The sequence below is a fragment of the Seriola dumerili genome, unplaced genomic scaffold (assembly GCF_002260705.1).
Source record: "Seriola dumerili isolate Sdu_G_001 unplaced genomic scaffold, Sdu_1.0 BDQW01000998.1, whole genome shotgun sequence".
Classification (NCBI taxonomy): Eukaryota; Metazoa; Chordata; class Actinopteri; order Carangiformes; family Carangidae; genus Seriola; species Seriola dumerili.
In genome coordinates this window covers 28,939-51,624 of record NW_019175253.1, presented here as the reverse complement: position 1 = coordinate 51,624, position 22,686 = coordinate 28,939, and the positions used below count along the sequence as shown (strand labels likewise).

General features: G+C 41.2%; 1 protein-coding gene across 1 annotated transcript in view; it reads right to left on the bottom strand.

Annotated features, from left to right (window-relative positions):
* Positions 1-8,167, bottom strand: part of LOC111237545 (guanine nucleotide exchange factor DBS-like) — a 31,717-nt gene extending 23,550 nt beyond the window's left edge. The window contains exon 1 of the mRNA XM_022766678.1: positions 7,929-8,167. Coding sequence (XP_022622399.1) covers positions 7,929-8,001 — 73 coding nt within the window. The 5' untranslated portion in view covers positions 8,002-8,167. The remainder of the gene's footprint in view (positions 1-7,928) is intronic.
* Between the last annotated feature and the right edge of the window lie 14,519 nt (positions 8,168-22,686).

Below are 22,686 nucleotides of genomic sequence, written 5' to 3'. Positions count from 1 at the left end.
AGGAAAGGAGCTGTGACAGCGTCAGTGAGTGATAGGATGAGCAAAATTGTTTTTGTGGGAGCCCCCCCCCCTCCAGGTAGGAAAATGACAGAGTGGCTTTTAATAACAGCTGTTCCACACTGTATTTTTATTGTTATAATTGAGTCAGAAAGAGCAGGTCGGCGACACCTTCAATGATTTGAAGTGCATATTCTCGTGTTTTCATCCGTTTGACTGTAGATCAGCAGCTACTGTATATTTGACACCAATTCATTAATGAGGAAAAAAAAGCAATGATTTCATCAAGTTGAAACACGCAGTGTCGCATGGCTTGTGAACGACACGGGGTGAATGGTGAAGACGGATCAGACATTCAGGCGTCGGGGCTGCTTTTCACTGCTGCTCAAACTGCTAAAACTCCCTGCTTTTGTCCCCGCTGGAATGAATGAAATTAAACGATGGCGGCCAGGCTGCGAAGGGAACCCCTCTACCCACCACACACACAGTCACACACAGTCTCACACACACACACACACACACACACTGGAAGTGGGGCAATGCAGCAAAACACAAATAGTGATTATGGGGGGCCTAGAAAGAATGTCCCCCCACCTCCCCTGCCTCCTTGTACCCTTCCCCCCAAGCCCTGACATCCCCAATTCATTCATCTTTTTTTTCCTCTGGCTGAGCTGGGGGGCTAAATGATACATAACCCAACAATCTCCCCATTTAAACTGAATAGTACATCATTCAACTCTTCCACTAGGTTCAGTTCAGTTCAACAGGATTCTCTGGATCCCTATTAAGGAGCTAAGTTAACTTTGAAGTCAAAGTTTAACTCACTTCCGTCCTAATATAATGAATATGGCAATAGCATATGTGATAGGCTGTATCCTATGAGTCATCTCAGGGTTTAAATACAGCATGAGAGGAATTTCCACATCACACTGCAGCGAACTGAGCTGGGCCGTTTCACACTCTCAAGAGTCTTGCAGCTGAAAGCCTGTTTGTGTGTGTGTCTGTATATGTGAGAGAGAGAGAGAATAAGCCCTGGATTTAAAGGGGTGAAAAGATAGTGAGGAGGAGGAGGGAAGGGGGGTGGGGGGTGAGGGGTGAGGCAGTCGGAAAAAAAAAAATAGCGTAGAGGTGCTTGTGTCTCAATAGGATGAAATGGAGGACAGGGTTTCTTTACACATGCCTACATATTTAATGTGTTGGCCTGGTGCTAGGTGATACGGTGGATGTGTTTTCTCCGTGGTTGTGTGTGTGTGTGTGTGTGTGTGTGTGGGGGGGGGGGTCAAGTGAAGTACCACACTTCACTACTGTAAAACACACACCGTCACATATCTGCAGTACTTACTGTGTCCTACCATTCTAGCTTTGATCCATCAATCATTTCAGTTGGTAGTGAAGTGATTCAATATTTTATCTTATTATATTTATTTTGACTCAGTTAATAACTAGTGGAATTAAAAACAATTAAAAAAGTATATCCCAATCATTATTCCCAGAATCAAAATGTGACTTTTCAAGAAAAGAGTGACATGATTATAGGATTTCAGTGCTATAGTTTTCCAGTTTATCCTTCAATTAATTGATTAATTGGCTAATTGACTGACAAACCAATTAATCATTTTGGTTATTTTTTTTAAGCAAAATCACCAAATATTCAATGGTACCAGCTTCTCAAATGTGAAGTTAGAATCTAAGCAATATATGTTCTTATCAAAACAATTAATTTAGGAAATAATCAGCACATAGTGAATACTGAAAATAATCATTAGTCGCATCCCTACATTATTTCTCTGATTTTTGATGTCAGCATTGATGTGTTTTGAAGCTCCAACTTCATGCTTGCATCATAAAGCAGCATGTGCAATACCTGTCTAACCACATGATTGAAAATATTTTTTTGTTAACATGATGATGTGTAGTGGTATTGGCCTTCAAACAGCTGGTGTGAACCTCGCAAAAAAAAAATAAAAAGAACAGCAAAACAGCATCTCACCTCTACACAGTTAACACGATTCGAGCGATTACAATGATGCTGAATATACTTGTGTGTCTGTGTGTGTGTGTTTAGATGTGATTACGGCTAGAGCCTCTTTTACAGTTTGATTTGTAAAAACTCAATTTGTAAAACAAGACACACCCTGGTTACGTCAGCAGTCAGGGGTGAGAGAAAGGCAAGAGTCCAATTAAGTCTCATAAAGGTACAGTCCATTACACACAGTCAAAGCACCAACGACTGATGGAAACCCAGCTAGCATTGTCTCTTACTATCTCAGTCACAAAGACACAAAGACACATACACACACACACACACACACACACACACACACACACACACACACACACACACACACACACACACACACACACACACACACACACACACCTCCTCCTTTGTTCTGCTGACAAGCTCCTACAGGTTTTCATTGCTGAACACACACCGTCAGTTCAAAGCCAGCTGTTCTCTGCTGGCTAATGGCTGCCAGCGCTGGGCGGCCGGTCAAAGTTCAAAGCCACAGGAAGCTGGAGAGCTGTCTGATGTTCGCCACAACACACACGGACACACACACACACACACACAGGAGCCTGGCTGAGGACTATGCAAACAAAAACAAGTGTGACACGGTTGGACACAGAGGTGAAACAACACACAGACATGACCACAGACACACAAAGCAGTAGAAAAGGCATACAGTACATTAGTGCACTTAAACACAACATGTTACGGATTCTGTCGCTTCATATATTACAATAAGGCTCGTTTCCTAATCTGACTGTGATGTGAGCGCAATAGGAATAAACTGCAATCTGCAGATCCTGGTCCATCAAACATCAGAAACATAGATGATCAAATTTTTGTAAAACCTAAATTAAGACATTCACAGTCGAAGCACAACGTCACTAAGACAGATGCCCGGCGTCGCTGAGACCCTCAGCTCTTCTCTGGTATGCACCAAATGGAAGGGACGGACTTGGAATGTAGACTTGAAGGCACTAGGATGGAGAAAGGAGAGGTGTGTGTGTGTGTGTGTGTGTGTGTGTGTGTGTGTGTGTGTGTGTGTGTGTGTGTGTGTGTATTTGGGAGTGGTTGGGCTATGGAGGGTTAAAAGTTGCTGTGCTGGTATCATATGCCAGCAGAGAGATGGCCAGTTGCACCCATGTGTGTGTGTTTGCATATAGAAAGCAAGGATTTGCCAGCCGCTCTACAGCTGTGTGTGTGTTTATATGTGTGTTTGTGTATGTGTGTGTGTGTGTGCGCACACTTGTGTGAGGGAATCCAAGCTCTATTATCTGGCATTACAGTCAGGGTTTACCAAAGCTCCATCTGTCACTGCTGTGGGACACACACACATAGGACAGGGCCTGGCTGGCACAGACACACACACACCATGCCGAACAACAACTGGGTCATGGCCAGCAGTGTCCTGGTATATGTGTGTGTGTGTGTGTACGTGTGTGTGTAGTGTGCCCATCCCCATCCCCAAACACAAAGCTTGAATTAGAGTGGATCAGAAAAACCAGCAGCAACCAGACAAACATTCAAATATTACTGATGTCACAGGAATTCAAGCTCGACTGTTCAGCTCTGGTCACTCACATTAATATCACGTTTATTTAAACTGAGTTTTCTAGAAATTATCCCAGTTTTAAAGATGCTTAATATGACCATTACTGCCGCACTACATTCAGTGTAGACACTTCAATGTGATCCGGTACAGAGGTAAAAACAAGCAGTCTGTGTGGCATTACAGGCCTCCCAAGACCTGCATCATTATTTTATATTAATTTAGGTCTAAAACACATAAAAACCCAGTTTCATTTCAAATCATTTTAACTCTAAAAATCTGCAAATTTGTGATTTTTTTATATATTATTCACACCGTCAGCTGTGTGTCATGCAGCTATTTAATTATCTATATGCATTTTCTGCAAGATGGTGATTTAAAAGTGACGCGCTCCTCCTCCAAACAATGGCTTCAGGCTCGACGCCGTCACTGGCAGCGAGCCCTGATCTACTGAATAGATGGTTCGCATCATCATCTCAAAACAACACACCACTGTCCCTCTGTCTGCGCTGCCGTCACAACACACACACACAGAGACACACAGAGACACACACCCGTTCAGAGGCTGAGTTCCCCATTCAGTCTTCAAAGAAACCGCGTTCAAACATGTTGCAAAAACGACCGATCGGACATCCAATCATCTGCGACGACAACTAATTGAAATAAGTTCAAACCACCAGACTATACTTCCTTTTGTTCTGCAGTAAATGCAGGTAGAGTCTGAATAGACACAGCAGCAGAGCCAACACATGGATGATCTTGCTGTGCTGTGAGTATCTGACAGCTACCACACTGGCCTGGTAGCTGGTTCGACCTTTTCTGCACCCGGAAGGTCACCGCTTTTACACTGAACCTCTCACCTGCAACAGGAACAAACGCCCTGCAACAAGACTCGCTCCCTCGTGGGAATAGCTGTTGGGAGATCTGTGGTCTGCTCACTGAACTACAAAGTGTGTACTCGCAATCTTGTGGGTTTAAATCCAGGTCCTCCTCCCTTCCTCTCTCTCCACCATTAGAGGAAAAAAATAAAACATTCAGTAAAAGCTCAGCTGAGAGTAAAACCACCAGATATAACTACAGCCTTGGTTTGTTTTTTTTTTAGCTGCCTCTGGCCGTAGCTTACCAGTCAACTACACAGAACAAAGAACATGAAAACTGAGAACGATGGAGTGGGGAGAGAGAAAGCAAAATGACATCCGCAGAGAGAAGGAGAAGTAGGCAGCCAATAAGTCAAGAATCCAGGAGGACTGTGTTTTTACTTGCCCTAAAAGAAACTTGCAGCTGTAGGAAAAACCAGACATGACTTTTTTTACATAATGACATCATGCACTTATCTCTTAGGCTCCTTGCATGAGGTGTTAGCATAATGTGCATGTGATTACCAGCATGTTTAAGTGGATATGCACCACAGAAGTTGCATAAAACGACCTCCTCATAGAGGAAAGTTAACATCGAGAGTACAGAGACTTTCTCCCAGCACTGTGATCTTCGTAATAAGCTGGTAACCATTGTAACTGTGGTGAAGTCGAGTAGGTCAGAATCAAAAAGGTCAGCGGCCCTCAAGAGAAAGTGATCCCTCTTTTCAAAAGCCTGTAGGGCAACGCTGAAAAGAAATGGTCTGAATTGTCGCACAGTGCCCCAGGACAGGAAATGCAGCTTTTCAAAGTAATTTCATCTAAGTTATAAATGTATTTCTTTTTTTTTCTTTTATTTTGACATACGACAGCAGGTTTGCACAATGTACATAGAGCATGTTAAAGGGAGCGCCGCACCAAATTTATAGTTCAAGTTTATTTTGAAAAAATTAGTGTTTGCCAGGTCGGGAGGGCATAATGAAAAGGAATACTTTTGAGTTGCATTGTGGGAATTGTAGGATCCAGTCTTGCAACCCCCCTAACTAAAACTACACAATGAAACTTAGCTATATAACTAAAAACATTTGGATGCCATAAGTCCAAACATGACATAATCATTATGTGACAGTAGTCCTCATAATGGAGCTGTGGGATCAATACGTTTGACTTCCTCCCCCCTCGGGGGTCATTAAAGATTCATCACATCTGTTTAATCCAATTTAGCTCTGTATTGACTTTATCGATTATGTTCTCTTGCTATCTCGTCCTGTTGTGTTGATATACTGAAGCTAACTACCAGCTGTTTGCTGTTAATGGCTCTCGGGCATAAAAAACATTGACTGAAAGGAACAGTGCGTTACATGAGCATGAGCTGCTGCCAAATCCAATACCATCAAGTGTTTTTAAAGCAAATAAATGTTTCCTATTCTTCTGAGAAACACACACACACACACACACACACACACACACACACACACACACACACACACACACAGATCCATGTGGCAGATTGCCTTCTGGGAGCTTAGCTGAGACTTGTCAACTTCTAATCTTGACTTGGCAAAAAGCAATGCTCTGCAAGGTTGATGCCTAGGTACTTACTATCTGTGTGTGTTTCTGAGTGTGTGTTTTGTGTGTGTGTGTGTGTGTGTGTGTGTGTGTGTGTGTGTGTGTGTGTGTGTGGGTGTGTGTGTGTGTGTGTGTGTGTGTGTGTGTGGGTGTGTGTGTGTGTGTGTGTGTGTGTGTGTGTGGGTGTGTGTGTGTGTGTGTGTGTGTGTGTGTGTGGGCTCATACAGTCCATCTGCTTGCAGAGCAAACACACACAAACACACCGCACTGTACACACACCTGAAAAAGCCCCACAGAGAGCCAAGAAAAGCAAGACAAAGTCTCTATGGATTATTGTCAACACTCATATACTCTTATTATATTATAAGCGAGTCAACCAATGGACACACAGAGACACGGCTGAGAGTGGAAATAAAGGGGAAGAGTTGTTGACATTCAAACACTCAAAGGGGTTTTGTCCTCATGTTGCTCCCAACTGACAAGAGGAAACGCTCTGTGTTAATGGGACAAACGTGATTAACATGCCGTCAGGGTGCGCTGATGTGTACTGTACTGAGTGAGGAAGGACAAACTTCACTTTAAAAAACACACAGTTAGGACCCTCAGGGAAAAAAAACAACACACACACACGCACTCTGTCCACTTTAGATTGGATTATGTAACTGATGGACAGTAATGCCTTGAGTAGGAAAAAGCATCTTTGTGCAATGAGACAAAATCGATGTGGATAACAAAGTCAGGTCATGTTCATTCATTTAAATCATTCATAAAGTGGTTTACGCTCATTTATAAACTGCTTTTTATTTCTATTTATAAAGCAGGGGTGATTTGTTACACAATGATGATTCTTCTGAATGTTTGTGTGTGTGTGCTATGATAGTTTATGACCGGTCTGTTCAACATTTTGTCCAACATATTTTTACAACTACTGGCCAGATTGCAATATTTCTGGGAGGATATTCATGGCCTACAGAAGATGATTCATGGTGACATTGCTGACTTCTTGGTCTCAGCTTTTTTCCTGTTTCCACAAACACATTTTTTTGGTAAAGATTCTATGAATGATTTTTGTAAAAGAACTGTGAGATGAATGTAGTTCTTTTTCTAGTTATCTCAGACTTGCTGGTCTTGTGGTGGTTTTTGCGCAGTCTCTGTCTCTTACAGTCTTTGGTCTTGAACGCACGCAGTTGGCTTCTCGGCCAGTGAGTTGTCAGTCTCCTTAAAGAGATTTTACAAGGCTTTAATATCACATGTATGGTTCCATACAAGTGATAAAAACCATAGAATCCTCATTTTTTAGAGATTTAGTTTCATGGACAAATGTGTGGAAAGATATACTTTCATAGTTAGCTTGAAACGTGCAAGAATGTGTCATACCTAATATAATAACTTAAATATTTGCAAAGTATTTTAAATCATGCAGGAACGTGTATGTGCATGCTTTAATGTGCGCTTTAATGATACAAACGCATAAAAACATTGCTCCATATCACTACTCTGTAGTGTTGATTGCAGCCCTGAACCAGGTATCTAATTAACAGATATCTAATTAACATTTTTGCATAGTTATTAGGATGTGATGAACACTAAAGCTTCTCAGACTTTGCGGATTACAGGCTGGACGAACATAAAACACTAACTCTACTTAACCACCTGGTCTACCTGTGAAGCCGTTGCACATGATAACGACTGACACTGGACAAGTGTGAACGACACACACCCGCACACACACACACACACACACACACACACACACACACACACACACACACACACACACACACACACACACACACACACACACAGGGGAGCACCTGCAGAATTCTCAGTCTTCTTGTCTTTCTCTACGAAGCAAGTTTTGCGCACACACTCTAATATCAAATTCACAGGTCTTGTTCTACCTCTCTTATTTACCACACACACACACACACACACACACACACTGTACCTGTCATCATCTTCAGCTGCAGCCACAGCCTGGTGATATCGTGGCAGAGTTGAGACACTCGGTTCAGAGCCATTGTGGGGCATGCGGGTACATGTATGCCTCCCTCTTACACATGCACACACGCACACACAAAACACACACACACACACACAGTTACAACACATTCACACACGGCCACATATTCTGTCAGAGGACATCACGGTGAAAGTTCAGGCAGTCCATTCCGCCACAGCCGAGGACTTCAGCCGCTTACTGAGCTGTCACTGCACGGCGCAGCCCACACACACGCTCTCTCACACACACACGTACACACACACTCTCTCACACACACACCTCCCCCCTCCTCATTTGTGCCAGCCAGTGAGGCGGAGTTTGAGATGGCCCGCCCCCCACCAGTTTCACATTTCACAGATAGAGAAAAACTACATGTGACAGAATATGGAAAAACCTGAATAAATAAAACACACACACACACACACACACAAAGGAACAAGCAACAGAACTGATTAAAGTTCCTTTTCACAATCTAATTCATTTATTCACATAGGACTTCCCAGAACTGTCTGAGCTCATTATAATAATAGAATCAAGAGTAACTGCAATTAAAAACCACATCAGACCAACATTATCCGGCTAGATTCTCTGATTATTTAACCAGACACTGTTATATTACCACACCAAAAGCTTGTGATTATGTCCTCTGTATATTTATAACATCAAAACAAAGAGATTATTATTAATATTATAAGTGAGTATAACAAAGATGTACTTGTACTGTCTCCCCCTCCACCACACACTGTATGTTAATGATTTATTATTCTCGATGTCTTCGGTGTTGATCGATCAGATTGCTGCATTAATGTCTGTGATTCGATCTCGATGAAATATGGTCATCAGTGGCTCAGATCAAAGATCGCTCGGTCGATAGCAATCGTTTTTAAAAAAGTCTGTTTACAGTTTGTGAGTTGATGTATTTCCTTTCAGCCTCTTGACTGAAGCCTGGAAATAAACCTAATATGTATTGTTGCATTGTAAATTTGAATAGAAATACATAAATATGTATAGACGGTCGTGGCGTACAGTGTAAAGGCAAGTTAACTTATCTTAAACGTGCAAAATGTGGTTAGATTTGCTCGACATCGACTGTTAAATCTCTTTTTGGGAGGGAAGGTAGTTATGGACAGATGTGGATGTGCTGCTTCGTTCTGCCTCTACATGATGTGTTGCTATTATTATCCAGAAAATCTATGTTAGTAAAATGAATTATGGACTTATATTACTATTTGGCGAAGTATCCATCCTGATACTGCCAGTAATGTAACACACAAAGTGGTAGATTTGAAATGATTAAACTTCTCAGTAAAGTATATTACAACCTGTAAACAAACTCTGCACTTTACATGTTTCTGATCATTCTGAAGTGTCGTTTTTTTAGGTTTATAAGTCCATTCCCTGCCTTCCATTAGCTTCAATGTGGATGTAATGAAAAATCTACTTGCAGACACATGAAAGACCAACATTCATAAACTTTGTTTTTTTTAATGAAAAACCAAAAATCACAAGTTCATGTTTTGTTTTTTACCTCCTAGGTTCGGTGAATGAGCTCTTGAATACAAAGCTTTGTTGCAGCTGATCTTTTAAGAGTCAGATATCCCAGACTCAGACCAACATGTGAACGCATCAGGCTGGCAGAATATTGAACTCCAAGAATGTTACTAATGTAACGCAAACATGATTTCTAATGTGTGGACTGTAACCGGTCCAAAAACAACACTCATGTTAGTGCCAGAGGGAACAGAGTTGCTTCTCTCTGCTTTTTCTCACAGTTTCTCACAGACACAAAACACACAAACACACACACACACACAATGCCAGTAAAGACAGCAGGGGGACCCAGTGTGCCACACACACACAGAAGCAGGGACTGGTGAAAATGTGAATTGACCCTCAGGAGGTCAGTTTATAAGACGTTGCCCTGCTGAGCTACACAAACATTTTCTGTTGCTTCAGTTTATTCGCCAGCATGTTCACACTCATTCACATCAACAGTAACTCTAACAACAGTAATACAGTAACTCCTCACATCCCCCTCGTCTGACCAACAATGCATACAGATGGCAGGCGATCATTTCTCCTGTCGCTTAAAATGTTCCTGCTCAACCTCGTTTCCCCTGAAGCTTCATATGTTTTCACTACAAGCTTGGGCAGATGTATGTAAAGCAGAGGACTTCAATAATGTAACTCAATTATTCTGGCCAATTAAAAAAAAAATGGTAAAACCGAAATACAATATGCCACATATCACAATCTTTGACATTTAAAACATGAGTAAGCTCTTCTAGACAAAGTAACCTCAAAGGATGGAGTCTGAAGTACAAACAGGTGGAGGAATAATATTTAGCTTGGTTGCGGCTTTAAAATTAGCAAGTCACTTAAAAGTAATTAAAGGTTTTACGTGCTACAAGCTGCACTTTGTAGTCCTCAAAATTAAAGGGGCACTGCACCAATTTTAGTTCCCCAGGATTATTTGACATGGTTTTGAAGCCTAAATTTATTAACAGAAGGCTTGTATAGGGAGCACAGAGTTCCCAGGCAATCACTAAAAAATACTGAATGGCATTATGGGAATTGTAGGATCCACTTAAGATGGTTGTTTTTGGTGTCGTAAGCCATTTGCGTTGATTTTATTTAATGTAGATGCTTAATTCTAAATCAAGGAGAATCAGATTCATCAACAGATTGATGGTCTTTTTAGAATAGTCAAAAATATGATACACTCTTAAGTCTTCTCTGAATGATAATAGCAGTTCTTTTAATGTCAGGGGTCAACGTTTACTGAAATATCAAATAAAATATGGAAATGTCTCAGGGGTAATGGTGGTAGGAATTATAGAGATTAGGCACAAGGAGATGAAAAAAAAACAAAAAAAACAAGGATGTGTGAGATTAAGAATTAGATTAAGGTTAAATTAAAGACGAATCTCTCCGCCTAGTCTGAGGTCAGATTATCAATAAACGGAGGGATTCAGGAGCGTTTGAGCCGAGAGGATTTGAAAAGATCTGAATGTGACAATGAAGGTTTTTTGCAATAACTATGTGTGTGTGTGTGTGTGTGTGTGTGTGTGTGTGTGTGTGTGTGTGTGTGTGTGTGTGTGTGTGTGTATGTGTGTGTATGTGTTTACCTTGTGTCAGATTTAGATGATAGAGCATGTTGGCCGTGGGGCAGGAAAAGGCAGAGGGTTTATAATGGTTCATTTCCTGTCTCTAGTGATTTATCCCCCAGAAGCTCTGACAGCCGCCGGTTTCACCCACTGATTGCTGATTTACAGTAACAGACACATTTGATCTATTCTCCAAATGCTTTGATTTATGTTTGTTCAAACATGTAAAGTCAGACCTCAGAATGAGTTTATTTGTGTTCTGGCACATTAGGAGATAAGTAAAGACGACCAGTTTTTCAGTTCAGTTTTGTTCCGTTACTCGAGACAGAAATAATTAACAGTGGCTCTAGTAACTTTTCAAACACTTCAACAATTCACTCTGTAATATTTAAGGATCATTCTGGTTTATAACCATCTGGTTCTTAAACGCAACACACCCTGGCGACATCTGACATGAGTCACAACACACACTGTAACTGTTTTTCTTGTTAACCAGGACACTGGTGGCCTCCTCAGGATATGCCACTATCTTATTTCTCAGCACTTCTTTAAAAAAAAAAAAAAAAAGGAAAAAAAAAAGCCCAATATTTCAGACATTCACTTTTGATTTTACCTAAAAAATAACATGGTTTCAATTATCAGAAATGGATGATAGAATCTGAAAACAAGGCCCAAGTTGTACTAAAGCAGAATCATCCTTTAAGTATTGTATTTGTATGTCTTTTTTGAAGTCACTGTCCAATTATGCACCAGCTAGGCCCTACAATTTTATATATAAGAGATAATTCAACTAGAATTTTTCCTATACTTTCACATGATCTATTCAATACTAAGGTGTAATTACAGCTAATGACTTCACCCTTAACTCATTTTAAACTTCAGTACACTCCAGAAGTTTGATGCAGGCAGTGGATTTTATAGTTTTTGTGAAACTTCCTGTATGACACCTCTCAACAACTGAAAGCAGCCACATGATGGACGTTATTATGGCAGGAGCTTTGAGCTTCTTTTATGAAAGGGTCATCACAGTAGAGCAGCTCAAATTAAATTTACTTCCTGTCGTTTTCAGGAGTTCATGTGTTCGACTTAAACTGAGGGAAAAAAGGCTGATAAGTATTTAGCAGAGCAGGGGTTAAAAGGATACATGCAAAGCCTGTAGGTTAAAAATATTTAATGATGTGTGAATGTGCATGTGTGCGTGTTTACATGGGATGCAGAGCAGACTTCGGTGTGTGTATACGGGATGTAAGGCAGACCTGTATGTGGGATGTGGTGCAGACGACAGCTAGAATAACTCCCAGCTGAATTATTTATTTGAGACCCCCCCCCCCCCACACACACACACACACACACACACACACACACACACACACACACACCACCCAATGTCTGTGTTGGTGAGGACGAAACACTATTGACTCCTTCCGCTCCAGGATCAAACACTATTGGCCGGCTAGAGCATAAACAGGAAGACACCAACAGAGAAGGGACTCATGGGACAAAACAAGAAGCAGAGGAGAATTAGGAGGATGAAATAGGTGTGAACAAGTGGCAAAACAATTGGACCACTCTATAGCTGAGAGATGAGGACGTGCAGTAGGTTGCAGTTGTTTGGTCCATGGTCCAAGATTACAGTCCTCACATACTGGACATGTTGACTTTTTGGACATGTCACATAGACTTGACAGAAGGCAGCCTGTTTGGCTGGGTTAGGGGTTAAGACAGACTCCTGTGTCCCATCTGTCAAAATAAACTGTCTCCATAAATGTCTGACTGCAAAAAAAAAAAAACATGTCACTTTGAGTTAGAGCTGGGTTAGCTAAATTTCATTTGCAGAAATTACTTTCTAGACAGAGAAAATTTACCATTACTATATTGGGACAGTTGGAATTTTTTATAGAATAAAATTCAACCTCAGTCTTTGCGTTTGGATCCATCGTTTATCTATTAATTATTACTCAGCAGTTGCATTGATAAGATTCCAGAAACAGGAAGTCTGCCGAAACACAGCTCTTGACAGCCTCATTACGACCAGCTGAAGTTGACCCGGTCAGAGCAGGCTAAACATAACATGCACAGAGAAACTGCTAATTAACTAAAGAGCGTGGCGCTCAGGAATTACATAATCTCAATCATCTAATGAAGTTATAAAACTTAAGTGTCTGTTGCACTGCGAAGACAATGGGACATTCAACATGGAAATAAGATCTAGTTCTTACACAGTTATGTTATCCACACCTCTGCGTGCGAGTTCCCTTTATTAAATTAATTCTTTTTATATGTTCATCCTCTAATCATTGGATGTGTTTTCTATCAAAATGACACGCCATAATTTAGGGAATCTTGATTCTAAATAAGTAAATAAGTTCTTGAAAATTATTCAGTAGTTTTTGAAGGTTGCAACATTGGCCTGATATATACACAAACGGATTCATGTTAAAAGGTGACAGGAGTGTGGTGGGGGATCCAAAGGGAAACATTTTTCTTTTATTTGGAGTAAAGATGTGTCCAGATTATATGGAAGCTCAATATGAAAAATAATGTGCAGTGCTATGAATAGCGCTTTCGAGAAGGTCACAAGCTTGTACATTTAAGTTTGCACCTGTCAACTCTGATTTAAGAGCCTCTATATTAAGCTCTGTGCTTGGAGGCTTGATTTTGAAGCGCTTTCAAAAGCAATGAGATGCCATTAAAAAGGACATAAAGCCAATGTCGACTCATGTCAACAGAATCAACTTATTGTTTAGTCTTTCTAAAAACAGTTCATCTGTTGGCTAAAATCAGCGCCAGCATCTCTGCCAGCCTCTGATCAATAAAAGTATGAATTCTGTTAGTCAGTAGGTCGTCTGTTCATAACTCTTTGCACTTAGATTGCCGTAGTTTTTTTTTATATTACAATCAAATGACTAGAGTAAAACTCATACTTTGCACATGTGACTGATTTTGTCACAAGTCTTTTATTATTTTACAAGAAACAACCCTCATCCAGGTTTCCTATGACAGAACGCTGCGACCTCGTTTACAGTCTGTCATTAATCCTCCATGTTCTAACCCAATAAGACAAATTCAATACTGCCGGGATGCTGCACAGACTACAATGAAGGCTCAAATCCAACTCACAACCCTCCAATAAAGTTGGTGCTGAAGGGAGTTTGACTAAGAGGTGATGCAGGTTTGAATCACAAGAAGTGCTGTATCATAATTTCATATTCAAATAACTGGCATATATGAATAGATGACTCACAGTCTCAAGACGCCCGACAGGAAAGGAATTTAAGAGCATGACCATGATCCCAGAAACACTGTAAAAATAAAAACCAACAAAAGATACGTTTCTAAAGAAGTGAAAAGTGAAACCAATGACCTGGCCAAGTGTGTCCCCTGACTAGAATCCAACAGAACAAGTTTGAAAGTATTAAAAACAGAGCAAAACTGTGGAAAAACAGCAATGATCGTGATGAACAGGGGTTTTAGCTCGAGATGTCACCGGGTGTCAAACGGGTCAAAGAAACCAAAAGTGTGACAGTGTAAGATAGAGAGAGACGGGATTAGGAAGATAAACATGAGATTAGCCGTGAAAGAGGAAGTTTTGCAAGTCATGATGGTCATTGTTCAGGAAAACAGGACTGCTGACCATCATGAAACCATATGATTTTGATGGTGCATCAAAATGAAATGTTTATTCCCAAATCCTGCGAGCACAAGCACTTTTCAATTTTGTAGCTACCCTCGAGAACAAACAGGTGATGGGAAATGCGAGTCGGTATGGCAACAGCGAGGGGGGAAAATAAGATCAAGAGCAAAAACGCAGCACTCGTCTCTGTGACACAGCATTGCTAGAATAGCTCCTGCTAAAAATACACGTATCATCTCTAAATACAGACCAAAGCTCACAGGAAGTGGACCAGAATAGACCTGAAGCATCTCTGACAAGCCAGCAGCATCTTAACATCATCCAGAAAACTCTGCACACTTCCCACAATGCATGCAGACACCCAGTGTGTGATCAGTGGTGTACAAATACTCAGCAGTCTTACACACACATACACACCTAACCTCCTATCTCTGTCACACGCACACAGGCCGTCAGGTTATTATTGCACCATTTATTGAACCACCTTGAGTAAATAAGGATGTAGCAGTATACTGTATCGCTCTTCTCCCACATTGGTCTCCTATGATGGGCCACAGGAGACATTTATCGCTGTGCAGCGAACCAGTGCAGCTTTATATGCTTCATGGCTTGGAAAACAAACAGCTGAAGAGCCGGTTGACATAAACTCTTTTTACCGAGACAGCCATAATAAGATTATGCATACTGTTTTCAGCAGCTGTAGTCGATGCTCTTTCTTCCCTGAGAACAGACGTGACAGCAGAGAAGGTTTGTTAAACATGAATTGATGCTTTCTGAATGTTTCACATTGCAGCACGCTGTGAGAAGTTATGAAGGACTTTTCATAAGTAGATTGAATAGTTTAAAAAAAGAAAAAAGAAAAATCTGATGACTCAAGGCAAAATCTGGATAATGATGACAACTTGATGTGAATTGCAGTTATTTAATCTAAAAAAGATGGCGATAGAAAATAGTAGGAAGCCATTCGGGTTTAGGAATTTGAACAGAAATCCACAGCATCATATCTCAGCTTTTCATAGAGCAGAAACATGTCATGTACAAAAAATGCATCAAGTGATCATCATGTGGCAAAAAAAAAAAACACACAACTAAGAGAAAAGGCATTTGCAGAAAAGCTGCAGTTTGTGTTCATTTGTATATTTTCCATCAAATAAAAAGATTGTGATCCTCAATTTCAACATGAGCCCATCCATGCACTGACACACCTTACACACTACAGTTAACCCGCAATGATAAAACTCACTATGTAGCTGTTGACAGCGCTGGGCGTATGTGTAGTAGCTCTCCATCTCCTCCAGTGAGATGCAGACAAACCTCTCTCCTCCATATTCCAGTTTTCCTGCACATTCCTTCACCGCGTCCCCCCGTCCGCTCTCCTCTTCCTCCCTTATCGCCTTCATCTCCACAGGTAGAGAGAAGAGTATCGCCTGCCTCATCCTACTCTCCTTAAACGCACCCCGTCTATCTCTCCCATGCGCACACACACACACAAACACACACACACACACACACACACACACACCTGTCAAAGTTTCTTGAGCAATTACACCACACCTCTTTACTCTGCCCTTCCCCTCCTGCTGTGGAAATCTGCACACCGATATCTCACTGAGCAAAACAGTCCACGTTCAGGGTATAAATAATCACGTCGTGCCACGGAAGCTGCCCTCATAACCACACACACACACATACACACACACACACACCTGCAACTAATTTCCAAACAATCATTTCATGTAATATCAAGTCTTAGTATGCATTGGCTAAAACGGGTGTCAACCTGGATATGAAATTATGTAATAAAATCATTTCACAATAAAACTATGATTCAAAAATAAGAGTGGATAAAAGTTACATAAAATAAAGTGATCACAGTCCAGCCTTAACTAAGAAAAGCCTTTCATTTATAGCGTCAACACAACTACACAAACACTCACGGCTGCTTGTTGTCAGACTATGTTGCTTAAGCCAGAGCTGTAAAATCTGAGGCAACTTTTAAGCGTTATCTTAGAAACCTTTAAAATACATAAAGAGCCACAAAATCAACCTTAAAAAAGAGAGAAATCAATCTAACGTCTAAAAAGATGAATCATCTGACCTGTCTGGTGTCTGGCCTTGTGAGAGACAAATATTGATTAGCCTGTGCCGCATGACTTTATAACAATCAATGCGGTTTCTTCTTGAACTGCCTGAACCTGTGACATTAAATGACCCCAAAGCGTTATGTTTCTTCCCTTCTTCTGGTCCACACAACTCAACAGGTTCCCAGGAGCAGTCGATTAGAGTTTCATCCATTACAACAGCACTCACCTTCTCCGTTAGTTTGGGTGCATTTGTTGTTCGGCTCCCTTTTTGCTGGTTGTCGGCCACAGCAAAGGCTGGCCGACATGACATGTACAAACAGTGGTCAACCAGTGTGCTTGTCTTTCTAATCAGTTCCTTTGACTTTGTGTTTGATGCGGGTTCGTTTCTTGGTGCTACCTGCCCCTTCGCTATCCAACTATCCAACTAGTGAACACACGCTTACACTTCTACTGCTGGTGTATTGAGACTTGAGACAAGTTATCAATTAGCCAGTCACAAGGGCTATTTCATGTCAATCAGTTACTGAGGTCAAACACCAAGGAGTGCTGCGTTCAAGGTATTACAGAGTGGAGAATCTGCCTTAAAGTGACAGCTAGTGCAAATGACTACAACATATAAATTATAAATTCACAGCTCTACTTGCAGGGGTCATCAGACAAACGCTACTAAAACAACAGGAGGGCGATCTTATAGTGATCTAAAATAACATTTATTATTTCCTCTACCAGTCAAGAAATATGTCCAAAAATAAAGATGGAGGCAGATCAAAAAGGTAATGATGATTAAGTTCCCATTAGGAAACAAAATCCCTTATTTGTTTGGTTTAAAATAATATGAATATTAATATTAAAGTGAGGCTCGGGCGTAACAAAAACTGGGTTCCTGAATTTGTGTTTTTTTTTTTTTAAAAGGCCCTATATTTTCAGTTAAGGTGTGGCTTTACTGCTACATGGTAAATTTGTTCGCTTTTTGTACCTTAAATCATGCAGAAACCCCTTCAAAATAAGATAATACATTCAAAGACTAATCAGTGGGTTCATTTAAGCTAAATTTGGGGTAAAGTCACTCGTCTTCTTCAGGTAAATGCTGCAACTCCAGCAAAACCTGAATATTGTTTTTGGTGTTAAAACCCTAAATTTGCACCTGAAAATATTTCAAACCCTTCATGTAAACCACATTTCCAATAACCACATGGATTTCTTATAAATAACATTTCAAATATCATCTAAAAAGAGAAGTACACAGACAGACAGTGTTTCATTTCACTCTGTAGTCCCTACAGTCAAATTCCGGGGCATCTAAATGACTGCTGACATGCTGAAGCATCAGCAGGAAACTAAAGAGAGAAGTTCTTCTATTTTGTAAGAATAATGAGGGGGAAAACACAGCAAGTGGGGAATCTCCCTGTGGTGATAGGAAATCCTGTCCTGTCATCCTGTCACATTGATTGAAATAACAGAGAACCAGGAGACACTTTGGACATGTACAGTTCCACACGCTCAAAACTACACTAACCTCTTCTCCAGACCGGTCGATTGCCCCCGCTGTGGTGCGTGTGTCGGGTCAACAGACTGACAGATACGGACAGATTGTGAAGCAGGTGACTCAACGCCTCCTGGCCTTCTTGAATTAACTCCAAAAGAGACATTGTTGCGTCCGAGAAGCGTTTCATACCACATATATGAGCTGGTCCGTGAAGCCTCTTCCAGCCGCCTGCCTCTCTCCCCCCTCCCCGATTAGGCTGCTGTGTTTGCTCTTGTGAATGTGTGATTGTTTATCTCACTTCATGTCTGCTCTGTGTTTATCACAGGAAGAGAGGGTGGAGGGTCTGCTATGACACAATCCCCATACAGCTAATTATACTAACTCGGCAAATGTGTGTTTGTTTGTCCCAAGCGCAAAAACAACACTGCATGCAAAATTAGGTCATTTCTTTTAAGTTTAACATGAATACAAAATGTCTAAAAGTAAGGTGATGGTACGACTCTGTGTGAGGAGAGATGTATTTGAATGTTCCTGTATGCTTTTACATACATATTGAAAGCGTCACTGCAGGCAAGACTCAGCAGGACTGGCGACAAAACTTTTTGCAGATGATATGAAACTGATACCTCCGTGTCACTTTTGGCCATTTTGTTTCACTTCTACTGAATTTGAACCACTGAAGGAAATCAAACATGTGGTCAGTGATTCACAGGTCTGAAATTAGACTACAATAACCATAGAAACCAACAATGCTGGAGGAACAACACAGCTGCTTATTTTCCTCCAGGATGGTCTTCGCAGGAGTGTCATGAATAATGACCCTGGTCTTTGCCAGCATGATATGTACAGCTGATAACGGCTTTCAAAAGCTCCCGAATTCGATTAAGATTTCATCCACCCTATTTATATCAATGGGGGTGATTGTATAACACGGTAGAGTTTGACAGCACCACAAACTGCAGCCTCCAGAATAAATAATCGGCTCGTCTGACTGTTATCTGGGACATTCTGTGTACAAAGTCATGTGAGGAGACATTATACATTATTTGATCAGGGATTTTTCTGCGGGAATAACGGTGACAGTTGTCAAGGTAACAAAAAACTACTGAAGACAGAAGTAGAAAGTCACGGGCTGTGTTCACCGTCCACTAACGTACTATTCATGATGTCAAAATGAATATGTAGGTGCGAACCAACTGTGGACTTTGTGTGCGGATGTATGTGGCGTGAGCTCACTGGATGTGCCCAACTGCCCCATAAAGCATTGCGTCTCTTGCACTTGGTTCGGTGCAAAATGCATTCTGGGATGTGTCTGCTGAAGGTTCAGGAGGAAAACCACTTTAAAACAGCTTTAAGTCTTTAGCTTGATGACATGTTTTACACTTAACATCAAGTTTTTGAAAACCCATGAGATAATAAAATGTCTCAGCTCGTACAGGAGCATGTAATCCTCGAACATTACCAAGAAAAAAATGGTTAATATAACGATGATTTTTTGTTTCCAGGAACTAATGACTACTAAGAAGTACTCAGCAGCTCAGACAAATAGGGCCTTCCAACTGTGGCATCAGTAGGTTTGGACTTGTCTTGGACTTGTCTTGGGCATTACTGGTGACAGGGAAAAAACTAAAATTACACTGGTGCCATCTGTAAAAGGTCTCCTCCTCCCTTAGTCTATCGCATTATCTTTATTTTACCTAATTTATCATCACACAATCACACAAAGAGTTCCCATTTAAACTTCAAAAGTAGCGAGCGATGATGGTCATGCACTTCTCATTAAGTGGCATTCTTCGCTATTAGATTTAAATCAAGTCCGAGAGATCAAAACCTGTGCCCTCCTTCTCGTAAATGGCTTCAAAACTAATCACAGTGATGACAAATTGAATTATTCAGGCTTTTTCTGGATAACGGAACAAAGAGACGCAGACCTGTCACTGCAGCCTGAAGACAGTCACACCATTAATTGAAACTGACTCAACTGACTGGCTGTAACACATATTAGAGTTAGTGGATGGTCCTAGCATTTAGAACAATCTTCCATTGGGATTAATGAAGTACTCTGATGTTAATAAGAATTTCTTTAAACAATAAATGCACAGGAGTTAGAGTAAAGACTGGAGGATAACTGGACAAAGGTGACCAATGTCTCTCAGCTGAGAAGCAAATGAGGATCACGTCCTCGTCACTGCGCTAGGGACTCCTACTGTGAAGGGGGTCAGGCTACGTATGGGGAGGCAGCGGGATAGCAGGGACCTGCCTCAATGCAAGTGAACATTGTATGATTGATGAGTCCCCTCAGATTTGACTCATGTCTCATTTTTGCATATATGTGTGCATGTATAGCTGTATATAGGGAGAAGATGATGGTAAACTGTACAGTCACTCTCACACTGTCTCAGCGAGTCAAATTTCTCCTTGTTTTACTGGAACTCCCTGAAAGACACCCGAGGTAAAAATCCCCATTTTAACAAACCGTGGGCCCGTCAGAACAAATTTGCAACATGCACGCTGCGACTTGCAAAATAACTTCAACATCACTTTCACAATTAACCAATCAAATGAAACACCACACTTGCAACCCATGCATGAACATGTGAGAGCCCTGGCGAGGGACAATCATTTGTGAAACGGGACACTAGCACCGCTTGCAAGCAGTGCTTTGGTGGAACAGGCCCCAGCAGACTAACTCAAACACCTGCTGCTAAGGAGTACGAGTATCTTGACTTCTGTATTGAAGCTCTGTGTGAAGGATAAAAAAAAGACAAACTGACTTTAGCAGTGACCTACCACTGATAGTCGACAGCACCTCCAGCGATTTCTCCAGCTCTTCTGGCACCGACTGCTGGTCTCCCATCCTTGCTCCCGGACACCAAACCTCAGCAGACTTTCCTCTTCACATGTACTTCACAGCTCCTAAAAGAGCACAGATGCTACATGTTACTAAAGCAACAACGGTCAGAGTGAATCAGTGACTAAAAACAATACTTGAGCCATGAGCGTACTTCGCAGTAGACCCAGGTGAGAGGACACAGCAGGAATAATGAGAACTGAAAGAGACTGATGCACTGTCCATTTAATTTGGTCAGCAGTGCACGGAGAGGGAGGGAGGGGAGGGAGGGAGGGTAGGGAAGGAAGGAAGACACACACACACACACACACACACACACACATACAGGACAGCACTGATGGCACTTTTGCAATTGCGTAACACATAACAACATTGATGCCTCTGTGTACCAGACACACACCTCTGTCCTCGCTGGTGTTAACAACATTGCTGACGCCAATTTGATCTTTTTATTCAATTGAGCTGTGCAGCAATTTATCTTGGCATTTGGGCGTGCACGGTCAACTTAGGTCAAACTGTTCATTTATGCCAACATCTGCTGAATGATCAGAGTTAAAGGCCCCAAATAGTAGATTTTTTTTTTTTTTTTTTTTTTTTTTTTTTTTACAGGTAAATTCACATTAAATTAAAGCATTTTGTGTATTTTTCAGCTGATCATAATTAAAGTCCTAGCACAGAGTTTCATTTCAGTATTCTAAGCTGCTTTCTGGCACGTGAGGGATGTGCAACAATATCTAATCTGGTCTTACAACACAGACTTTCCCTCTCTCTCACAAACACACAGTGAGGGAGAGAGAGAGATATACACACACATACACGCACACACACACACACACACACACCTGACTACTTCTGGCAAGAACAATCAAAGCAAATCTGATGTCCAATTCCCCATCCAATTACCAGTCCCCCCCCCACCCCTACACAGTGGCTTCTTTCATTGCTTTGACAATAGAGCAGCATGCCCTTAGTCATATGGTCCGGGATCTTGTGACGTGGTGATATGCCAGGCTAAATAAAGACCAAGGCAAGTTCCTCATGCAATACAATGTGACACTTCTAACAGCCAAGTTCACAAACATGGTCTCGGGGATGTCCAGAGCACATGGAAAAGAGAGGAGTCAACCGATTTCAAGTGCTTGGGTGTTTTCCACATGGGAGCAATTCTTCATAATAGCAGGCGTCAACACAAGCAGCATATGTCTAATTAAAATGAAATTTATAGCCTACTGCATTCAAATTTGCAAACGACTTGTATGCCGAATTGTCAGCTTAACTGTATTAATTAAAGTCTCTGGGCTTTAATTGAATGGGGTGTGTAGTTTTTGGGGGTGTGTAGTTTTCGATGTGCAAACGTTTAACTACCACGTCAGTAATTGAGTTTGGCTTGCTGTCGTCTGCATGAGGAACCTGACGCCTCTGTAAATTAATTAGAGTTCCTACCGACGGAGCTGCGCTGCCTCCGTGTGTCCAATTAGGAAATTACATTGATTGATAGCACAAATGAAAAGTTGGCGGCGAAGATTTTTGTGTTTTATTGTG